Source organism: Cygnus olor, chromosome 21 (genome assembly GCF_009769625.2).
Source record: "Cygnus olor isolate bCygOlo1 chromosome 21, bCygOlo1.pri.v2, whole genome shotgun sequence".
NCBI classification, from domain to species: domain Eukaryota; kingdom Metazoa; phylum Chordata; class Aves; order Anseriformes; family Anatidae; genus Cygnus; species Cygnus olor.
The window spans coordinates 2901055-2919823 of NC_049189.1; the positions used below are offsets into that span (position 1 = coordinate 2901055).

The 18769-nt window shown below is 44.8% G+C and overlaps 3 protein-coding genes across 5 annotated transcripts in view; 1 reads left to right on the top strand and 2 right to left on the bottom strand.

Moving 5' to 3' along the window:
* DVL1 (dishevelled segment polarity protein 1) overlaps nt 1-5189 on the top strand; it is an 82985-nt gene extending 77796 nt beyond the window's left edge. For 2 of the 3 annotated variants that reach the window (XM_040533344.1, XM_040533345.1), the window contains exon 15: nt 1722-5189. In XM_040533344.1, coding sequence (XP_040389278.1) covers nt 1722-2140 — 419 coding nt within the window. In that variant the 3' untranslated portion in view covers nt 2141-5189. The remainder of the gene's footprint in view (nt 1-1721) is intronic. The other variant, XM_040533346.1, reaches the window with a different exon arrangement.
* Nucleotides 5190-9866: 4677 nt separating this feature from the next.
* On the bottom strand, nt 9867-15227 carry TAS1R3 (taste 1 receptor member 3). The gene is made up of 6 exons (XM_040533376.1): nt 15029-15227; nt 14392-14692; nt 12850-13629; nt 12417-12620; nt 12010-12130; nt 9867-11434 (listed from the first exon to the last, which is right to left on the bottom strand). The coding sequence occupies exons 1-6, from the start codon at nt 15205-15207 to the stop codon at nt 10509-10511; spliced, it is 2511 nt and encodes an 836-aa protein (XP_040389310.1). The 5' UTR covers nt 15208-15227; the 3' UTR covers nt 9867-10508.
* Nucleotides 15228-17314: 2087 nt separating this feature from the next.
* On the bottom strand, nt 17315-18766 carry LOC121058178 (ceramide-1-phosphate transfer protein). The gene has a single exon (XM_040533375.1). It carries the CDS (start codon nt 18731-18733, stop codon nt 18179-18181), a length of 555 nt encoding a protein of 184 aa, XP_040389309.1. The 5' UTR covers nt 18734-18766; the 3' UTR covers nt 17315-18178.
* Nucleotides 18767-18769: the final 3 nt, after the last annotated feature.

The following is an 18769-nucleotide window of genomic DNA, read 5'->3' on the forward strand; positions in this document are numbered from 1 at the left end:
AGCTGCGGTTCTGTTCAAGGTTCTGTTCTAATTTAGGTTGCTGCTTATTTCGTCTGGGCCATACCATCTGACTCTGCTCATGGTACCCAGGGCTTAGGGTATTTCGAAAGTCACGAGCAGGCTTGCTGTTGGAAAAGCACTCATGTGAGGACCTGCTCCTCTGCAAAAGGTCATTGCTGTCACCACAGTGTTTAGGACAAGGTCACATCCCTGTTCAGGTAGGCGCTCACTGTATGAAAGGACAGCGAGAGATCATCCAGCGATGGCTGGAGTTTGTATCTGGCAGTAACAGAGGGAAGGCTGATGGCAGTGTATCGTGGCAGTGCTGAGCACAACTTTTCTCAGCACCTCAAATGCAGATTTTAAAAATTCATTTTAAAGTTCGCCCTCTAAGACAGGCCAGTCCCTGGCTGCCAAGAAGGTGACGTTGTTGTTAGATTGACTTTAGAATCAAGGACTAGAAGGACTTTTTGATTGTTCTGTGACAGGCTTTAAAGGCATGTCAGGGAGAGAGTGAACCTTAGCACGACCAGATGATAACAGCTATGCTGCTGATTCTCAGGCTGTTGTATTGTAGATGGTTTCTCTCTTCTTTCTGTTTGCCCGCTCTAAGCATCAGCTGTGGCAGACAGAAGGTCATGAACATCTGTAGTTCAAGATTGGAGCAGCTCTGAATCATTCTGGTTTTCCTATTTCAGTGGCCCTAGAGACTCAGTGGCTCATCCAGAGTCAAAAGCTGGTCCCGTATTCCACTGGCTGGGGATCCTTGCTGGCAAGAAGACAACCTTGCACTAGGGGCTTTGGCTTAAGTCATTACTCAGTTCCAAAGGGCAGAAACTTAACGAGATATCATGTAGGGTTCTTTGTTCTGTTTTTAAAAGAATAATTAACTTGGGAACATCTCCTGACGTCTATCCTATCTCTGATGGTAACAGAGCATGACCTTCAACTTTCATGTAAAATCAGTTCCACAGTTTAGTGAAACTTGTTTGTGGCAACAACTCAGCGTACGTGCCAGCAGCAGTCCTCTGGTTTTCTGAGTCGGTTTAGTGGCCTCTGCTGGGAATATCCTGCACGGTACTGATTCGTCGTAGAGCAGTTCAATAAATAACTGGTTTTCAGGAGCTCTCCGACAACAAAACACTGTAGTGATGAATTTTAGAAGGATCTATCTACTGAGACCAACAAAAGGACATCTGTTAGCCTCAGGTGATTTAGCCTTGAGTGAACGTCTGCCCAGTGTGACCAACGGTGATACAGGAGAAGTCAAAAGGAGTTTCCTTTAGAAAAATGTCTGCCAACAGAAGATAGCAAAGGCGCAGACAGTTCTAATTAGCTTAAACCTCGTTTGCTTGCGAGTCAGAACCTGAATGCCCGCTCCTTCCTTCCATTTTTGCTGCTGCCCTCTCTGCAGGCAGCGAGGCGGCGGCGGAGCAGGTGCCTTCAGCCCCTAGTTGTAAGGTAGCTGCTGCTTTCACTGTGCGAGCTCTGAAGGTGTCTACATGTACCTGTGCATGGCACAGCCTCGTCAGCTTCATTCTACCATTTATCACCGCTAAATGCCATAAGCCACCGACAGCACGTTCAGGCCTGGTTTTGTTAGCATTGTCGCCATTCCAGCGGTCGTACCTGGTAGGAGCTGATGCTGGAGGGGGCAGTTGGAACTGAGCTAACTCTGCTTTTCTGTGTGTCCTTTCCCCCCCACCCCTCGCGGGCTTTAGGAAGCAAAAGCAGCGGCTCGAACCGAAGCAACAGCGAGAACAGCAGGAGAGCTCTTGGCAGAGAGAAGGACCGCAAGTCGGCGGGCAGCGGCAGCGAGTCTGACCACACTGCCCGCAGCGGGGGTGGCGCCAGCGTCGTGCGTCGCGAGAGGCCCGTCAGCCAGCTCAGCCACCGGAGTCACGTCTCTGCCACCCACAGCGAGAGAAGCCACCACAGCCATCATTCTTACGGGCCTCCGGGAGTGCCACCCCTCTACAACCTCCCCAAGCTGGGCTCCAAAGTCTACGGGACGAGCGGCCCCCCCGGAGGGCCCCCTGTGAGAGAACTGAGCTCCGTGCCTCCGGAGCTGACGGGGAGCCGGCAGTCCTTCCAGAAGGCTATGGGCAACCCTTGTGAATTCTTTGTCGACATCATGTGAGAGAGGAAGTGCCTTCAGACTCTGCTCGGGGGAGGGCTGGGGTGGGTTGTTTTGGGGGCGGGTGGGAAATCTGGTCATTGTCGAACACTCACCAGAAGAAACTTGGCTGTCTTGCATGTCACGCCTTCCTGGTTTGCAATTGTGTGTTGCAGAAAAACCAACAAAACGAAAAAACAACAACAAAAAAAAAGAGACAGAAATGATGAACAAAAAAAGCCTCCTGGGATTGTTAAATATCAGCAAACTGATGGCATCTTTTTTTTTTTTTTATCCTTTTATTTTGCTTTCTTCCCCTCTTGTTTTTGATTGTGGTTGGCTGGTGTATATTCACATCTTAATGAGCTTTGGTAACTGTGGCACCTACTTTCAGTGCAATTAGTGTATCTTTTTGGCTGATTCAAGGACTATTATTTCACATAACTCCTGGATTTCCAGTAATGCATAGTAGCACTTTTATTTTCCTCTGCTTTTTGCCCTACAAGGAAAAAAAAAAAAGAGATTGTTGGCTGGTATCTGTGATACTGCCTCGTAACGCTGTTTCTTGGATGCATCAGTCAGCGAGCTAAGCAGCCGTGGCACCTGCGAGCGTACAGACAACCCGTGCTTGGAAAGGAGCAGGCTCAAACCAGTTCCCAGCAGAAAGCAAAGTTGTGACTACCTTCTTCTACTGACTAGGGAGTATAAATCGATCTTCGTTTTTTCTTTAGATATTATCCTGTCCAGGAAGTGGTGGAGTCTTGCTGCTGTATGTGTTCCTCGTGCAAAACGTGTAATGTTATTTCATTTAGTATCACGGTAGTGACTTTGTAGCTGCAGTCTGTTCCTGGGCATTTCCGTCACATCCCTGCTGACAGATGTGTCTGTTTTTTCTGGTTATAATGCACACTTGCTTACTGGTTTTACAAGTTGTTTCCACAGAAATAGGATGATTGCTGCTATGCAATTGTTAGTGTGGCTGCAGCTTTCCCCTGCTGAAAGGGATATTTCTATCAGAGACATAGGTAAATCCTGGCTCCCACTGGGACGTGGCTATTCATCTCGATCACCTCTTTTTCCATTCCTCATTTCTGAGCAGTGTCTTCCTCTTTTTTCCCCAGCTTAATCTCTGCTTTGAAATAGAAACCCAAATATACCTAATCCCAATTGCAGTGTGGCACAAAGGAAAACGTTCTAAACAAAGCTGGGGGCTAGTTGTCAGCAGAGAGGCCAGAGAGTGTTTGGAGAGCAGCTCATAAATGGTACAATGAGTGCATCATATACCTGACACGGAGTGGGACCTGAGCTAAAACTCCTGCTGGGGAGCTTTGACTTAACTGCTGTTGTCTATCCCCAGGATTTCATGACCGTGTATTCTTCGCTCTTAGGCTGTGGACACTTCGTAAGTGTGTCCAGGAACCTTCTCTGTTGTTTAAGAAGCTTTTTTAAAAGTATCTGAACAAGATGGTAAGAGCACACCCACACTCACTTATAGGGGCTCATGTAATGGGAAATGGGTGTTAATCTGCAGTCACTCAGTGGCATTTGACCATGGGGCCATGCCTCAGTTAAATCCTTTGGTAGCTACCTGTTTCTGGCAGGCTTTAGGACAGGTGCTTTAAAATCAGTCTTTACTGTATATAAGCATTTTCTTCACTGATAAGAAGCTTCTTTGTTACGTTCCATGCTATATGGGGAGTGTGACTACCCAATATGAATGTTAAAAGAGAACGTGGCTTTCTCACTAAATACATGTAGTTCATGTTCTTTTGTCACCTTGAAAAATTACTCTTCAAATGCCATTTTTTATATTGTTCATTCTGATAGGTTTTTTGTCACTACTTCTTTTCTTACGACAGATCTGTGTGTAAACACATCCCTTATACAGAAGTCAAGTAACATTTACAAATGTCTGTGTTAATCAGAGACTTAAGTCTCCCTTTCAAAAGGGAGCTAGGCATTTAGGAAACTGTGTCACTCAGACTAGGTACCCGAATTACTGGGCTTCCGAACTACCTGAGTGCTTTTGGACTGCTTTCTTTCCAAAAATCTCCCGAAAACCTGTATAACGTTTCTGACAGTGGTGCTTTCTTCATAATCTATCTGATGGGCTAGTGTAGATTGCAGACCTGGTGATGACTTGTTCAAAAGAATGGCACTACCTGAAGCTTGACTGTGCAAGAGAATCCTTTCCTTTCCTCCTCCCAGCAACACAGCAAAGACACTAAGTAAACGGAGTAAACCATTTTGAAAGATCGACATTGAAAGCAATGAAATAAATCAGGGTAAAAAAAAATCTTTATTTCTGCTATGTCTCCAGGAGACACTGTGAAGGAGTCTGTGACTTTCCTGACAATCACTAGTGGTTCTACTTTTAAATCAATTTTAACTTTTCTGGTCTCTTATATATCATGATTTTTCTGGCCTGCTTTGTCTTAAGGCAGAACTTGCAGGACCAGAGGAAAAGACTGTCATTTTAATAAAATACTTCCAAAAGGGATAAAAACTGGGGGCTGAGCTTGTGCTCATGGAAGAAACGTGTTTAATTTCCTCATGTTTTTTCAAGAGTTGCAGTTTACACACTTGCTGGTTTTTTTTTGTCTTGTTGTTGTGCTGTTGGCAGAAACTGTTCTGTGTCTTGCTGGTCTTCGCTGCGATGTTGAACTGACGGTGTTATATACTTCTGTGTTTGTGGGTAACTCTGGAACGAGGCTGACAGTCCGGAACATGGGTGTGGGAAAGCATTCATCTGCTGAGGAAATGAGGCTGCTAAATCCGCCTGAGTTAGCTTCACCCAAGACCAGGCATCCATTTCAGGCAAATAGGAATTGCTCTGAGTGTACGGCCAGGTTTGCGAGTTGGTTAGCGCTGTAGAGCACGTAGAGCCTGCTATTGACAGAGCAGTAGGAGAATGTAAATGACCATGTTGTGAACAGTGCAATACATAGTGGCCACTGCGTGGAAAAAACAAAAAACTTAAGTGTTTCCCCCCTGTAGCATACAGTGGAGGGGCTGGCTTGACTTACTGGAAAGTTGGGCCTGAACCATTGCTAGCACTTAATTTTCACAAGTGAATGAAGACAAGATTTCCTGAATCCCACCCTTGGCTTTCGGTGCATGTGCATTTATCTTTGCAATAGCGGGGGGCTGGGGCTGAACTGTGCAAGTTTCTCTTACTGGGTACAGTACAACGTGCAGAAAGAAGTGCCGCTGGTGCCAACGAAGCTACTTGCAGTAGGAAGTACTGTGCCAGGTGGAGGAAATTGTGAAGGCTGCAGTCCCGCGGAACTGTTTTTTTCTTTTATCAGGGCCTGAAATTTCTCTCTGATTTTAATTGTCAAGTAACTGGCACTGACTGGGCTCTAGAATGTATGGCCTACCCTTCCACCTACACTGAGAAGCGGTGGGTTTGTTATACGGGGCACTGAAACAACCTCACAACAGGAGCCTTAAATAGCTGACATTTTTCTAATTCTGGAAATGAGACCTTCAGCATCTGCCCGTGCCCTGCAGCTGGGCTTAATGTTCACGCATACCTGCCAACGGCTTTTAGCAAGGACTAACAGGTATGTTTGGAAGATCATAGAAAACTTTGAGAAAATAGTTTGGGATGACGTCTCCTGTCCAAAGGAGGTAGTGTCTGTGGGGGTAATGTACCCACCCGATATATTAACTCTGAGGAGTAAGGGTTTTTTGGCAAATAGTCTTAAAAGCACTGCTATTGTCTTTTACCTCCCGTTAATAAATTTCCTTTTCAAAGGTAACAGTCCCCTTGACACTTTATCCAAAGGTATATTGGATGGCAAGCAATGATGCACAGACATTGACTTTTGATATTATTTTTATTCTGTTCAAATGGGCAGTCCCATCTTGAGACTTGACAGCTCATGAGTTGATGTAATTGTTTTTGTTTTGCATTTAACTGGATTGTAATAAGAGTGACTTAAAATTATTAATTCTAATCAGTGATTAGAAATACATGTAAAGAATTTTATGTACAGTAGAGGAACAAAGTTACATGATTTTAAATAATGAAAACCCAGACTATCACCTATTCTAGAATTGGTTCTACTCAAAGAGTGACCTCTTACTAGCATGGACTGCACTGTTCCTGTTAAATGTCTATTGCATAATTGAATTCTTTTTTGTAGATATTGTATTAAAACCCAAGTGTCTGTATAGTTAATATATAGCTGCTTATGTGTAAATGCTATTTTAAACACTAAAAAGCTTTTAATTTTATGTGATAACTGCAGTGTATGTCTTCAGTTCTTTGCACTACTGCACTATCTTTAATTCAAGAATGAATTACTGGTTCAATCTTACTCTTTTGTTTTTTTTTTTTCCCCTGCCCTCACTGAAGTTTCGTCCTCTCTGCAGAAGAAGGTTGCTCAGGAGCTAATGATAGGGAGCAGGATTCTGTGTTTTGATGGTGCTTCAGAAGTGCTGACAGTTCAGAGTATGACAGGAGCCCTGTAAACGTTCACAGCTAAACTGGGTCACAGACGATTGAAATGCAGAGGTCTTACTTTTAATGACATCTGACTGGAAATACAAGACCCTGCCATTCATCAGAGGTGCTGTAGCTTTGAGGTAATGACTAATACATTGGTGCAAAAATAATGCTCTCCTCATTAATTCCCCTTCCTCTTAATTACCGGGCTTTTCCCTCTCTCAGTTTGGCAGGAGTAGGTATACAGGAAAGGCTGCAGAAAGTTTGTGGAAGTAAAAGCGTCCTGTTACAAAGAGGTGAGCTGGAACAAGTTTTTCTGCCTGCAAACCCAGGAGATGAATCTGCTGGTAGAACCCATCAGTGTATTCAGCTGGTTCATGTGAATATTCCCTTTCTTCTGGACTCCGCACGCAAACTGCAGCAGAGACAAGCTAGGATCGTTAGGACACCTCTTGCAGACTAACTGGTAAAGCTGAAACCATGGTGTATTTACAGCATAAGGACACACAGCCTCCCTGTAAGGTCAGAGTGACTCACGTACAAAGAGCCACCACAGCTTGATGTGAGGCAGATTCCCTCTTTTTAGCTGGTAGAGACCCAGCTGATGGAGAAAAGACAAAGTAGGAGACACCTATTACAAATGACACAATTCTGCACCAGAGGTATATAAGAGCCTATGAGATGACCTTGCAGAATTTCCCATATTCTCCTTTCCAAGCCATGTTTGTTTGCATAGGACATAAAATGATCATTTTTCCAGTCAGGTGAATATTAAACAATCAGAATTTGCACATGCGCTTGCAGCCTGTTACTGCAGGGGCCTGATGGACTCCAGCTGACCTAGTCTGAATTGTCTGCAGGTGACTGGCACTGGCTGAACACTTTAATCAGGTACTTTTCCCTCTTTCTCCCACTCCCCCCAAAAAAGGAAAAGAAAAATCTGGCTATTGCGGCTCTAGCTCTGCTGCTAGAAAGAGAAGCAGTAAAGGTAAATTTGGTTTTTTCTTCTTTATCTCTGGAATGATGATCAAAAGTTACTGCTGCTCTGCTACAAAATCGCAGCACTGAATTGAGGAATACTGCTGCGATCCTCAGGTGCTACAAGATGCTTATGAAGACTTGCTGTGGTCTCCAAACACAAGGACTTCCAGTCTCCAGGTCAGATTTTTACTGTCTTTAATAATGCTGAGGAATGGTTTTGTGCAATGTTTCACGTTTTTCAGGTACACCAGGAAAATTTTATGTGCAGGTGGCCACAGAAATGCAGGACAGCTGGATTTGCAATGCACCGATTTATTTTTTTTAAAAGACTGAAAATATTCTCTGGTTTAGATTCATTTGCAAATTCTTTAATTGAGCTGAATTGATGAGTTAAGTTCTAATAACGCTTAATGGATAGCTGGAAAAGCTTTATGTCTAAAATGGGGAATAAAAGAGCAGTGTAGTTGCTTGTCAAAGTGGATGGGGAAAAAATCTTAGAGAAATTTTACTCTACTGTTTGGTAATAATGTCAATTAATGATAAATTTGTTCCATTTTCACTTTTCGTGATTCATCACCTCTACACTGATGCAATTTATTGCAAAAGGAGTGTAGAATAAAGATTGTTTAAAGGATACAAAAACCCACCATGTACAGCCTTTACTAAAATACTGGGTTTTACTTTGAGAAAGCACTTGTTCTCGACTAGTTGCTTAACTTCAGTAACGTGAAATCAGTTTTTTAACAATTGCATTAGAGACCAATTGCACTTTTGCCAGGTTTATGAACAGGTAAGTATGGTAGCATTGGTTAAAGATGTTAGATTGAGTTGTATCCTTTGCTTTTGAACTGAAGTAGAGATGCTATCATCATTCCTCCTTGATATGGCACAATAGAATATAAATGTCTCTACTACTTTGCATTGAAACTTTAGGGAAAATAGCAGTAGACTGATAGCTGCCACTTTTCTTGACTTTTCGGGGAAAGAGACTGAGTGGGTAATATTTAATAATTATTGGCTGACAGTTGATAGTGCAGTATACATAACTAGACACCTCACATTACACCAGTGCACACGGCAACCTTCATGATACATGGACAGTGAGACACTGTTGGTTATTACTGTGACCCTGTGTAATCCAAGATGCTGTCTGCCTTCTCTTGCTTAGTCTTTGCCATAGGAGCCTGCAGTGGGCTGGCTGGTTTCTCAACAGCCTCTTGGAAGTGTGGAGGTGGAGTCACATTTATTACAAAGAGCGTAATGTGGAACACAGAATAAGGACTGAAAGTGCCAGACGTGCTCATCAGCTCTGCAAACATTTAAGAGTAATCGTACTGTTGTGATTCTGTTAGGCAGGGTTAATGATCCAGCAGTCCTGAACACCAGCAGAGCAGACCCAGTTCATCAGATTGTGTCACCTGTGCATGCAGCTGCATCAAGTTACCTCTAGTATGTCCATAGCAATTACTTTGGAAAGACCTGGAAAGTCCAGCCTTCGGTAAAGCAAAGCAACAGCAAGAATTCTCCCACTGGTAGCAGCAGCAACATAGCCTCTTCTGTCCTGGGTTTTAGTACTTTTGATGATGTGGTCCCAGGAGTCTCAAACAACAACAGGAGAGGTAAAATACAGCAGGCACGCCAAGGAGAGAGCAGGCCTTCCCCTCAGCTGGGTCAGGGTCTGCACTTCTAAGCTGCTTGTTTGGAGACTTCAAGATTTGTGGTGATCCCTGAAGCTGCCGAGTCAGCTCTGTCACGCTGTAGGTGTTGCAGTGTTGATTTTGCAATGCCTTGGAGCTGGCAGGCTGGACCTGTAGGCCAGGGGAGTTTGCACACCTACAAGAACAGACAGGAATAACACCTGTATGTGAACCAGTCCTACTGGCCTATAAAAGGTTTCAGTACAAACGTATTCTCCTAGCAGGAGGAAGGTGAGGCTTTATGCAATTTCCCTGTATTATAAAGTTCTTTATACCCTGTGCATGGGGCAGGAGGTCTAAAAAGCTCCGGATTATGTGATACTGGCAGATCCTTCATCTATTTCTTGTCTTGTGCTCAGGCACTTATGTTGTCTGTAGCTTTGGCTCTCGTGTATTTCTGAGAAGCAAGAGAAGGGAAGTGATGGGCGAGTCCTGCTGTCTCAAGCCTCTGCTCTCACAGGTTTCATTTTCTGGCACACACACGCTTCTGCAACACCTGTCATACCCTGCTTCTGCATTATCTGCACTCTTACAGCAGCTTGCTTCGTCAGATCTGGAAACTTGGTCCCATGCTAGGACCAGCACATGCTAGGACCAGCACCATGCTAGGACCAGCACAGAGCAGTTTTTCCTTTATGAGTATTTCTTGTCATGCCTTCTGAAACTATCACTATTGCCTGTTCTTGTAAATTTGATACTGAATGGGGCAAGCTGCTTGCCTTTCTGGATATGAGAATTCTCCTGCTGTGTAGGGAACTGGGGGCGTGCTACGTATGAGATATTTCTTATTACTCAAAGTGTTTGACTTATTCTGTCCCCTTTGCAGACGTCCCCCTGGGTAAGAAATGTTTCTCCCTGGTGATGTATGGCAGGAACTTTTTGCTATGATTTTGGATACTGTGATTTGCACTTCAGTGTGTCTTGTTCTGATTTCCATGTTCTTTGCAAATACACTAATGACATTCAAATGAGTGAATTGGTATTTGAATAGGTAATATACTTTCCATATCACACGTACAGCTGCTCTTACATCTCAGAATGGTTTCTACAGATTTTGTGACAAAGTCAAGAAAATTCCAAAAGATTTTTTTTCCATAGTAAACATTACTTAACAGAAATTTAAACATGGATTTTGGAAGGTTTAGCTTTTTGTTTCACAATGACATTATGATGACTTACAATATGAAATTTAAACAGAACCATCTTGTTAAAGTATAGACAGCTCCTGTTGAGGCTACAGTGGGTCTAGTTTATTGTCTGTTCATTGAGAATCTCTCTCTGGCTCCTCTTTGATGGAATTCTGGAAATAATTCACTGTGTTCAAGTCAGGCTTGAGCAAGATGATGTAGCACTTAGGGATGTAGTAGGTCCCCAGGATACCCAGGCTGATCATCAGAATGGTGCCGATCTGAGTAACAGACCTGAGAACTGTCTTCAGGGTGGCAAAAATAGCGACGAAGAAGATCCAGATGATGAAGTAGATTAGGAAGGCAAACGTGATCCCCCTGGCGACATTGTACTTCTTGCCAGGAGTCTCCACCATGAAGGTGCACAGGAAGCAGACGATGGCCAAGCAGCCGTTGTAGCCGTGCATCAAGGCAAAGGCAAGCCAGGACCTGGTGTCGCACACCAGCAGAACCTCAGTGCGCAGCGACTTGTAGTCGGACACCAGGTGGTCAGGGCCCAGCTGGAGGTAGCAGAAACAGAGCAAGCACTCGGTGAGGAGGCACAAGGCAACGATGAGCCAGGCCCTCCTCTGCGTCACCCAGGGCAAGAAGGTGGGGGCCCAGCGAGGGAACTCGGTCAGAAGGGAGATCTCAAGGGACTTGGTGAAGAAGGTGGAGAAGCAGGCATTGAGGCACAGGGCGTAGACAATCTGCTGTGTCGTACAGAGGCTGTTACTGGGCTTCCCGATGTAGAGGCAGGAGCTGAGACACAGCAGCACGAGCGCGAACAAGGCGAGGAGGTTCCGATCGCCTCCAGAAGCCTGCACGACGGGCGTCTCAAGGTTCTTAAAAAACAGCACCGCTGTCAGAGACGTCAGGCATAGGGTGATGGACATCAGCGTCAGCACGGCAACGGTGAGCGGCTCGTTCCAGAAGAGGTACCTCTCGCTGCGGTCGTAACATCGCGTGCTCCGCACGGGGGACCACTGATGCTGTAGGCAGGGGGTGCAGGTGGAGCAGTCTGCAAAGTGGCAGTGAGAAGGTGATGGTTGTGTTGGAGTGCTGCTGCAGGCAGTCTGGGAGGAAGGCTCAGCTTTGCAGCTGTGTTGAGTGCTGCTTTGCCTACTTCCCCCCCTTCCCAAGTGGATTGGATCTCCAAAGCTTGTGGTTTTTTCAATCTCCTTTTCCCTCTACTTCTCCACCCACCCCACAAAAGGATCCACATATTTTTTGTCTTTGTTTCCTTTCCCCAAGAAGGATCACTAGCTTCCAAAAGACCCCAGAATTTCATCATGTACTTTTCTACTAGCTAAGACCCCAGAATTCATCATACCCCTCTCTCCTATACCTCTGAGATAAAACATACACGTCCTTACGTTTTCTCTTTGGGATCAACAGAGGAAGATCCCACACAGAAGACCTGTAGAGCAAGAGCAGGCAATGCACAGCAGAACAGAAGGGAGACAAATTCTGCCCTGGCAGTGTTTCCTGGAGGAGGAACCCACAACCGGCCCTGTTCAGCCCTGTGAACCTGTGTGACCTCAAGTGGTAGAAAGACATAATACAGGTAAAGTCAGTGCCATTCACAGACCTCACCTTTAGAGCTGCAGAAGGTGTTTTCTGGACAGTCTCTACAGTCGTAGCAGCAGAGGTGGAACCCTTTTATTTCTCTGATTTGTCCTGGTTTACACTCTCTAAAGCATTCCGATGTAGGCTCCTAGACAAAAGGGTAAATAAGCGTCAGCCAGGCACCTTAAGAAGTACCATATCACCAAACAAATTAAAAGACTTTGGCTCTGCTTTGCTGGTGTCACATCTGTGTTTGAGTCCTAACCGGTGCTGGGAATACCTTTTCTACTTTGGCATAATGGAGATGGATTACACGTTTGCAGGGGAGCAAGAGTAGCATGCAGGATAGGAGCTCCTAGTTAACAGTTCTGGTGAAGTGGCAAAAAAGTTTATTTCCTCTTGCTATTGATTGTGCTTTTGCCCACCCTCTTTACCTTTTGATCTGCAGTGTGAAAATGAATCTGGGACTTGTTGACGTACAAGGACTCTTCATAGTCTCCCACAGGCAGATGTATAAGGGTGCCATTTTTCCAGTCCCATATTATAAGCTTGTAGCCAGGGTTTGTGCCATGGGATTCATCAAAGCTGAAACTCTGGCCGTTCACCGTGAATGTGAAGGCATTCATGAAGTGCAGCAGCTGAGGAGAAAATGAAAATTGACAGTAGATATCAGTACAGCTGATATTTTTGCTTGGAGTATGATAATGCAGGAACCTAATTGCTGGCTGATATCATTGTCCCTTACAGGGGCTGGGATTGCAGCTATCAGCCTTCTGGCAAATGTTTTCCCCCCTTATCTGGCTGCGTGCAGGTTTGATGCATAAATTGGATGAAAAATTGCTCCTTGTCCCCCTGACCTTCACTCACCTGCCAAGATCTGATGGCTGCTTTGGGACATCCTTGGTGGGTGCAACCCAGCGCTCTGTGCAGCGCGTGAGCCACGCTGTGCACTGCAACGTGCACTGGTTGGATTTGGGAGCGGCTTAGTATGGGCAAGATGTCATGCAGAGAGATGTGGTCGCACTGTTTGCAGTACGTGCCCAGCATGCCAGAGGCCATGCGGTGGTAGAAATCTCTGGACTCCTGGCAAAATGCATCCTGCTGGACTGAGGTAAAGAGGTCAGCGACGTATTCCTGGAAGCCAGGGACTGTGCTTGCTTTCATAATAAAGCCTAAAACTGTTCCGATGCTCTGGATGTTTGAGGTGGAGGAAGGTATGTCAGACAACAACCAGGCTTCCGTGCCAATCCAGACTTTTTTGCTTAGTCCCATCCTGATGCTCTGTTCCAGCAGGGCCCGTGCTGGCTGTGTGAAGGCAAAAAGGACAATGATGTTGACTTTGGTCTTGTTGATGAGCTCAATTGTCTCTTTCAGTTGGATTTTAGCCTTGGGGTCTGCAAGGTCTGTAGGAATTAGCCCCTCGTAAGCAACGCAGATGCTGTGATTTCCAACTATGCGCAAGAAGTGCTCCTGGGCTCCTCGGCCATATTCATCATCGCTTCCAATGGTGGCAATCCAGTTCCATCCAAACTTGTTGAGCAGCAGGACCACAGCTTCCACCAACTTCTTGTCACTGGGAACAGTTCGGTAAAACGACGGGTACAGCTCCTTGTTGCTGAGCTGCTCGCTGCTGGCGCCGTAGCTGACCTGCAGGTTGGAGGATCAGACAGAAAGCAAAGCAAAGAGTAAAGCTGAGGAAAGCGTTCACAGTCCAGATCACTCTCCACCTTGCTCATTCAGTCTCAGTACACTAGATTTTCAAAAAAGGTGGGTCAGGATTATAGGAAGGAGGAATTCACCTAAAGGGATGGGTCCGTGATGGCTGCATTTACCAAAAGAACTCTAATCTGGCCCTGTCACCTGCCTCTGGTAGTGCTGTCATGCCTGGCTGTCCCCTTCCACTGCCCTTTGTGTCCATCATCACAGCACTAGTCCTTGTCTTTACTGATAACGGTAATTAGCTACTTCCAACGAAGAGTGACCCCCCCAGGATTCAGTCATACCTTAGCTCAGGGCTACTTTTACCTGACTGTTACGGCTCTCTTTGTTGTGGTAGCTGAGTGCTTACAGTCACAGATGTATTTTCCGGAGATCCTCCCAATTTACACTGGGAGCTCTGCTAATTATCATTTTGCATGGATCACAGAGCAGTGAGTTACCCCTCTCTTCTCTGCAAAGTGAGACACTGAAGTGTGTTCCAGGAGGGGAGTTGATTGACCTACCCAAGATGGCACAGGAAATCTATGGCAAAGGCTTGAATCTGCACTTCTAATGGCCCAGGTTCAAAGACAGACGTTGTTGTTGGATTAGATGATTTTTGAAGGTATCTTCTGACTGATCTATTGTATTCTATTCAATCCCTTCCCCACCAAAAAGAAGAATTCTTGTTTTTCCAGAGAGTCTCTTTACCTGTGGGATCAAGAAAAAGCCGAATAGTTTGGCCGTCACCAGGCAGAGATCTGACTTATGTGGTCCGATGACAGCAGTCACGCGAGGCTGGTAATTGGTGTAGTTGCATACTACTCCGATGCCTGTTGTGCCGTTTCGGGTCAGAAATAGCAAGCTGGGCTGTAAAGCTGCCAAGGGCTCAAAGCAGGTGTCATAAATGTCATAGCCCAGCTTTACTCCCGGCAGAAGTGATGTGGAGTTGTTGATCTGATCAATAGCAAACTTCATCCCAAGGGCCCATATTAGCCCATCTACAAATAACCTGCAAGAAGAGGAGACAGGGAATTTACACCATCCACCACTGCTGTTGTCGTGGTGGTCAGCTTATTCCACACTCTCTGACATCTTAGCATCCTGTCTGTAGTGTTGGCTCCATCTGAAGTTTGGCTGCATCAAGAAAACATACAAACATTTTCCATTTCAGAATCATAAATTGTCACGGTAATAGCACAGCACACCTTAGAGCTAATCTTTGTTTCCATCTCGCCTCTGACATTAGCCCGTGAGACCATCGAGTGCTATCCAAAGGACTACCTTTCTCTCCCCAGCCCAAGTGACCAAATTTAACACGTACTAATGAAGCTAACGTTCCTCTTACCTTTCACACACAACTAAAGTGGGCTCTGATCGTGCTGTCAGGTTTATGGTGTCCATTCCAAAAGGGAACAACCCTCCTATGATATAATCGCCAGGCCTTCTAAACTGAGTTGAGAGGCATGTGGGTTTGAGAGCTACTGCGTAACCAAAGCTCAATCCCAGGAGCAGGTAAGGGACCATTATTTGTCTATTTCAGATAAAATGTTTCACGGAAGTGATAAAATGTGGGAGAGGGAATAGGGGCAGGGGATCTAGTCTCAGTAGGTCCTGGGAAATCATTTTAAATAGAACCCTGAGAGATGAAAATCACATGGAGAAATTTGTTTAGCAAACTGCGTTAGATGTGTAAGTCTATGCTCAGTGGGCAATAGTCAAATAGGCAGCAGTACCCAATGCGTGTCCTTGGTTGCAAACCGCTGGCCTAATCCTGCTTTCCTTTACTCATTGAGGGTCCTGTGTGATGCTAGAAAAACATGAGATATTTTCCCTTCCTCCCTCTCATCTCATTTGTGTTAGAAGACTGATCCCTACAGTGAGAACACTTACTTAAAATACAGGCTATCTACATACACTATTGTGCATTCTCCCGTCCACCTCGTCCCTTTTGACAGTATGGGTCGCCTTGGAGATCAGTAGAAGTGAAATAGCAGCAGCAGAACTTAAAACAATTATTGCTAGAAAGACAAGGAAGACATTAAATGCTGCTGTTAAATACAGCTGCTTCTCCAGGGATCTACCAGGTGCTTCTTTCCAGTTACAAATGCTCTTTCCTGTTCTGGACTGTTCATTCTCGCTAGGACCTGCTGTCCCTCTACAATGCTTCAAGTTCCTGCTGTGGTACAAAATTTATTCTCTGGTTTCCTAATTCTTATTTGAGCCTTTTAATCCATTAGTTCCCCCCAGCAAGTGACACATGCTTTAACTCTCAATGGTTTTCAACTCAGTGAGAAAGCAAGCTCTTTTTTACTGAGGCTCTTTTCCCAACTTTGAAGTGACCTGCACTGGAAGAATGTCACATAGTTTATTTTTAAATTAACTTCAGAATGATAGATTGAGTCGCCTGAACTGTAGGGTAGTGGTAACTGTCTTACACAACAGTAATTTATATATATATATTTTTAAATTCAAGGTCACCTCATCATGGAAATTCCCAAATCTTCCTCAGGACACCACAAGAACTTAACAGGTGTGAACCATTCCTTGGCTGCCACTTTGGTGAGCTATTACTCATAGCTATCCTGCTATTTTCAGAACATATTTTCAGAAAATAGCAGGATATATATAGCAAAATGTTGTTGGCCAATCTAATTTTTTCTCACACTGAGCTGTGATGTTAACTTCAGTTTGCTGATGTAGGTACCAGTTCCCTAGCATAGTAATTTAAATTGGTTCATCGTTTGCATTTTTTCTGTCAAGTCTGAATTTTAGAAAGCAGGATACTTCTGAATTGAAAAGTTCAACTGAATTGAAAGTTCAGTTCATTGCATTTTGATAACTTACATTTGTACTGTATCACAGAAGCTGCTTGTACCACAAGTGGTACTACTTTTGCTGCAAAGCTAAGATTTTTTCATGTATCTTAGAGAAGCAGGCACATTATCAAAAGCTAAGTGTATGTATGCATGTTTTGAGCAAATGACAGTTGTAGATATCTGTGTCTATGCTATATAGTTATGTTTGTATCAACGTTTTTTTTAAGGATACCCTACAGGTTTCCCTAACTTCTTAATGGAGTATTTAGGTGTTAGCTTTAATTATAGAACTTCATTTAAAAAGTTTCAAATAGAAATTCAGCTGCATAGAGTGAAAAAAACCAAGCTGCTTGAAGAGTGTAAGTGTTGTATATAAGCAGTTATTTACTCCCCCACATATTTTCAGGTGAAATCAACTATGCTTACTGTGGGATAGGAGATTATGACAGACTATGGATTCAAGCTCCCTCTAGTGAATCTGCATGTTGTTGCAGTTTTCAAATACAGCAGTTAATGTAAGTGAAGGAAGTGAAGGTGTGGTGTTGTTTTTTTACTTCTGGATGTGGCTGCATTAACGAAAACAGACAGACTCTGAACTTGTGCAAAGTGCAGTACCTATTTTACTGAGTGTTGACTACCTGAGGCTGTTTAAAGGCCTCCTGCCATTTAGAGATGGGAATTTCCTAGAGACACTGGGAAAATAAAAGTTTCATTAGGCAACACCTTGTTTAAATGTGAGCATGCAGACTGATAAAATCTGTATTTTACTTGAAGCACACTTAGCACAAAATGATTGGCAATAAATATACAACAGCTTTTCCCTGCTAAGAAAGTTTGATTCTTTAATTTCAAGTACAGTTCATTTTCAATGTTAACTTTTATCTCACAGGAGGAATAGTTGAGAATGAAAGTGACAGGGAAGAAAATGTAATTTTTCCACATGGTCATACTACCATTTCTGCAATAAACTGACAAGAGATCAAACTTTTTTTTTTTCATTTGACACATAACATTATTTGACATAATTTAAGGCATTTAATACATTACACAGATGAAAAACCAGCTCCATCTTTAACAGAAAGCAAGGAAAGCCCAGCAAGAGGTATTTTGTAGTTTACAACATGGATCTGCTTCACTTTAATACATGGATTTGTCCTATGTAAACATGTAATCGTTTTAAGGTGGTTTTAGCAGAAGGGGAATTTTCACAGCATAGCAACTAAACCTCCATTTAGGATATGAGGTCACATGTAGTGTCAATGTGTTTGGATATTCCATAAGGAAGTTACACCAATAACTGTGAGAGCACCAAAGGCTGTAACTGCTCAGAGGCTGTTGGTTTAGCTTAAAAATAAATCAAAGCCCTGCATTCCAGCGTAGCTGGAGCTGAAGGTGAATCCAGGGAGAAAAGGTAACTCTCTCAAGCATGTGCATAGACCTTTTTTCCCCCCTCCCTATAGAGCTGAGGCAATGGTATATATACTTATGTATGTACTTCTTAGTGTATTTTTGTCTTGTTTTAAGATGAGGCATCCTGAATAGCTTTGTCAGCTCCCTGTGGGAAGAGGAAAGGGAGAGTGACTGAGGGGCAGAGATTCTGATGCTTCTGTGCACAGGAAAACGCAGTTTTTATGTGGTTCATCTGTTGGGATGTGGCATTGCTGCTTAACCTCCTCCTGTCAAGGGAGATTGAGCAGCTTGTGCTGTGCATAGAGCTCCTCGGTGATCCCGTAGACGCTGGAGATGTGGGGCAAGGCATCGCCCAGCATCACGACGGCTTCCTCGGGGGTGCCCACGTTCATGATCTCGAGGAAAGCGTTCCGCGAGGGCAGCGCGCAGAAGGCCACCGTGGCGGCCTTGCGAACGACCCAGGGGTGGTAGGTGGCCAGGGAGGCGTTGTAGGAGTCCGTGCAGATGGTGGACGTCTTGGAGTCCTCCTGGGCAGTCCTCAGCCCCTCCAGAAACAGCTGCAGCCACCGCAGGGCCCTGTGCAGGCGCAGCACGGTGCGGCAGCCCGAGTCGGGATGCTCCGACCGCCTTTGGAGGTCCACCAGCCCGCTGGCCAGCTCGTAGGCCACCATGGACTGCAGCGTGCGGTACTCCTCCTGCCTCTCTCCGCCGCAGTAACTCTCCATGATCTGTATTTTAGCCACGGCGTCCTTGGAGATGAAGGAGAAGATGGCGCCCAGGCTGTTGAGGAACCTGCCGGCGGAGAAAAAGAAACACAGGGGCATCAGCGAGCGGCTCCCCCCGGCCCTTCCCCGCGCCGC

Coding starts and splice junctions, on each gene's coding strand:
- TAS1R3 (XM_040533376.1), bottom strand. CDS start 15,207: ATGGTCCCTTACCTGCTCCTGGGATTGAGCTTTGGTTACGCAGTAGCT. Junction 12,131..12,416: donor TTCACACTGCAGATCAAAAG/GTAAAGAGGGTG, acceptor CCTTTTGTCTAG/GAGCCTACATCGGAATGCTT. Junction 11,435..12,009: donor CACCTTCTGCAGCTCTAAAG/GTGAGGTCTGTG, acceptor GCCACTTTGCAG/ACTGCTCCACCTGCACCCCC.
- LOC121058178 (XM_040533375.1), bottom strand. CDS start 18,733: ATGCCCCTGTGTTTCTTTTTCTCCGCCGGCAGGTTCCTCAACAGCCTG.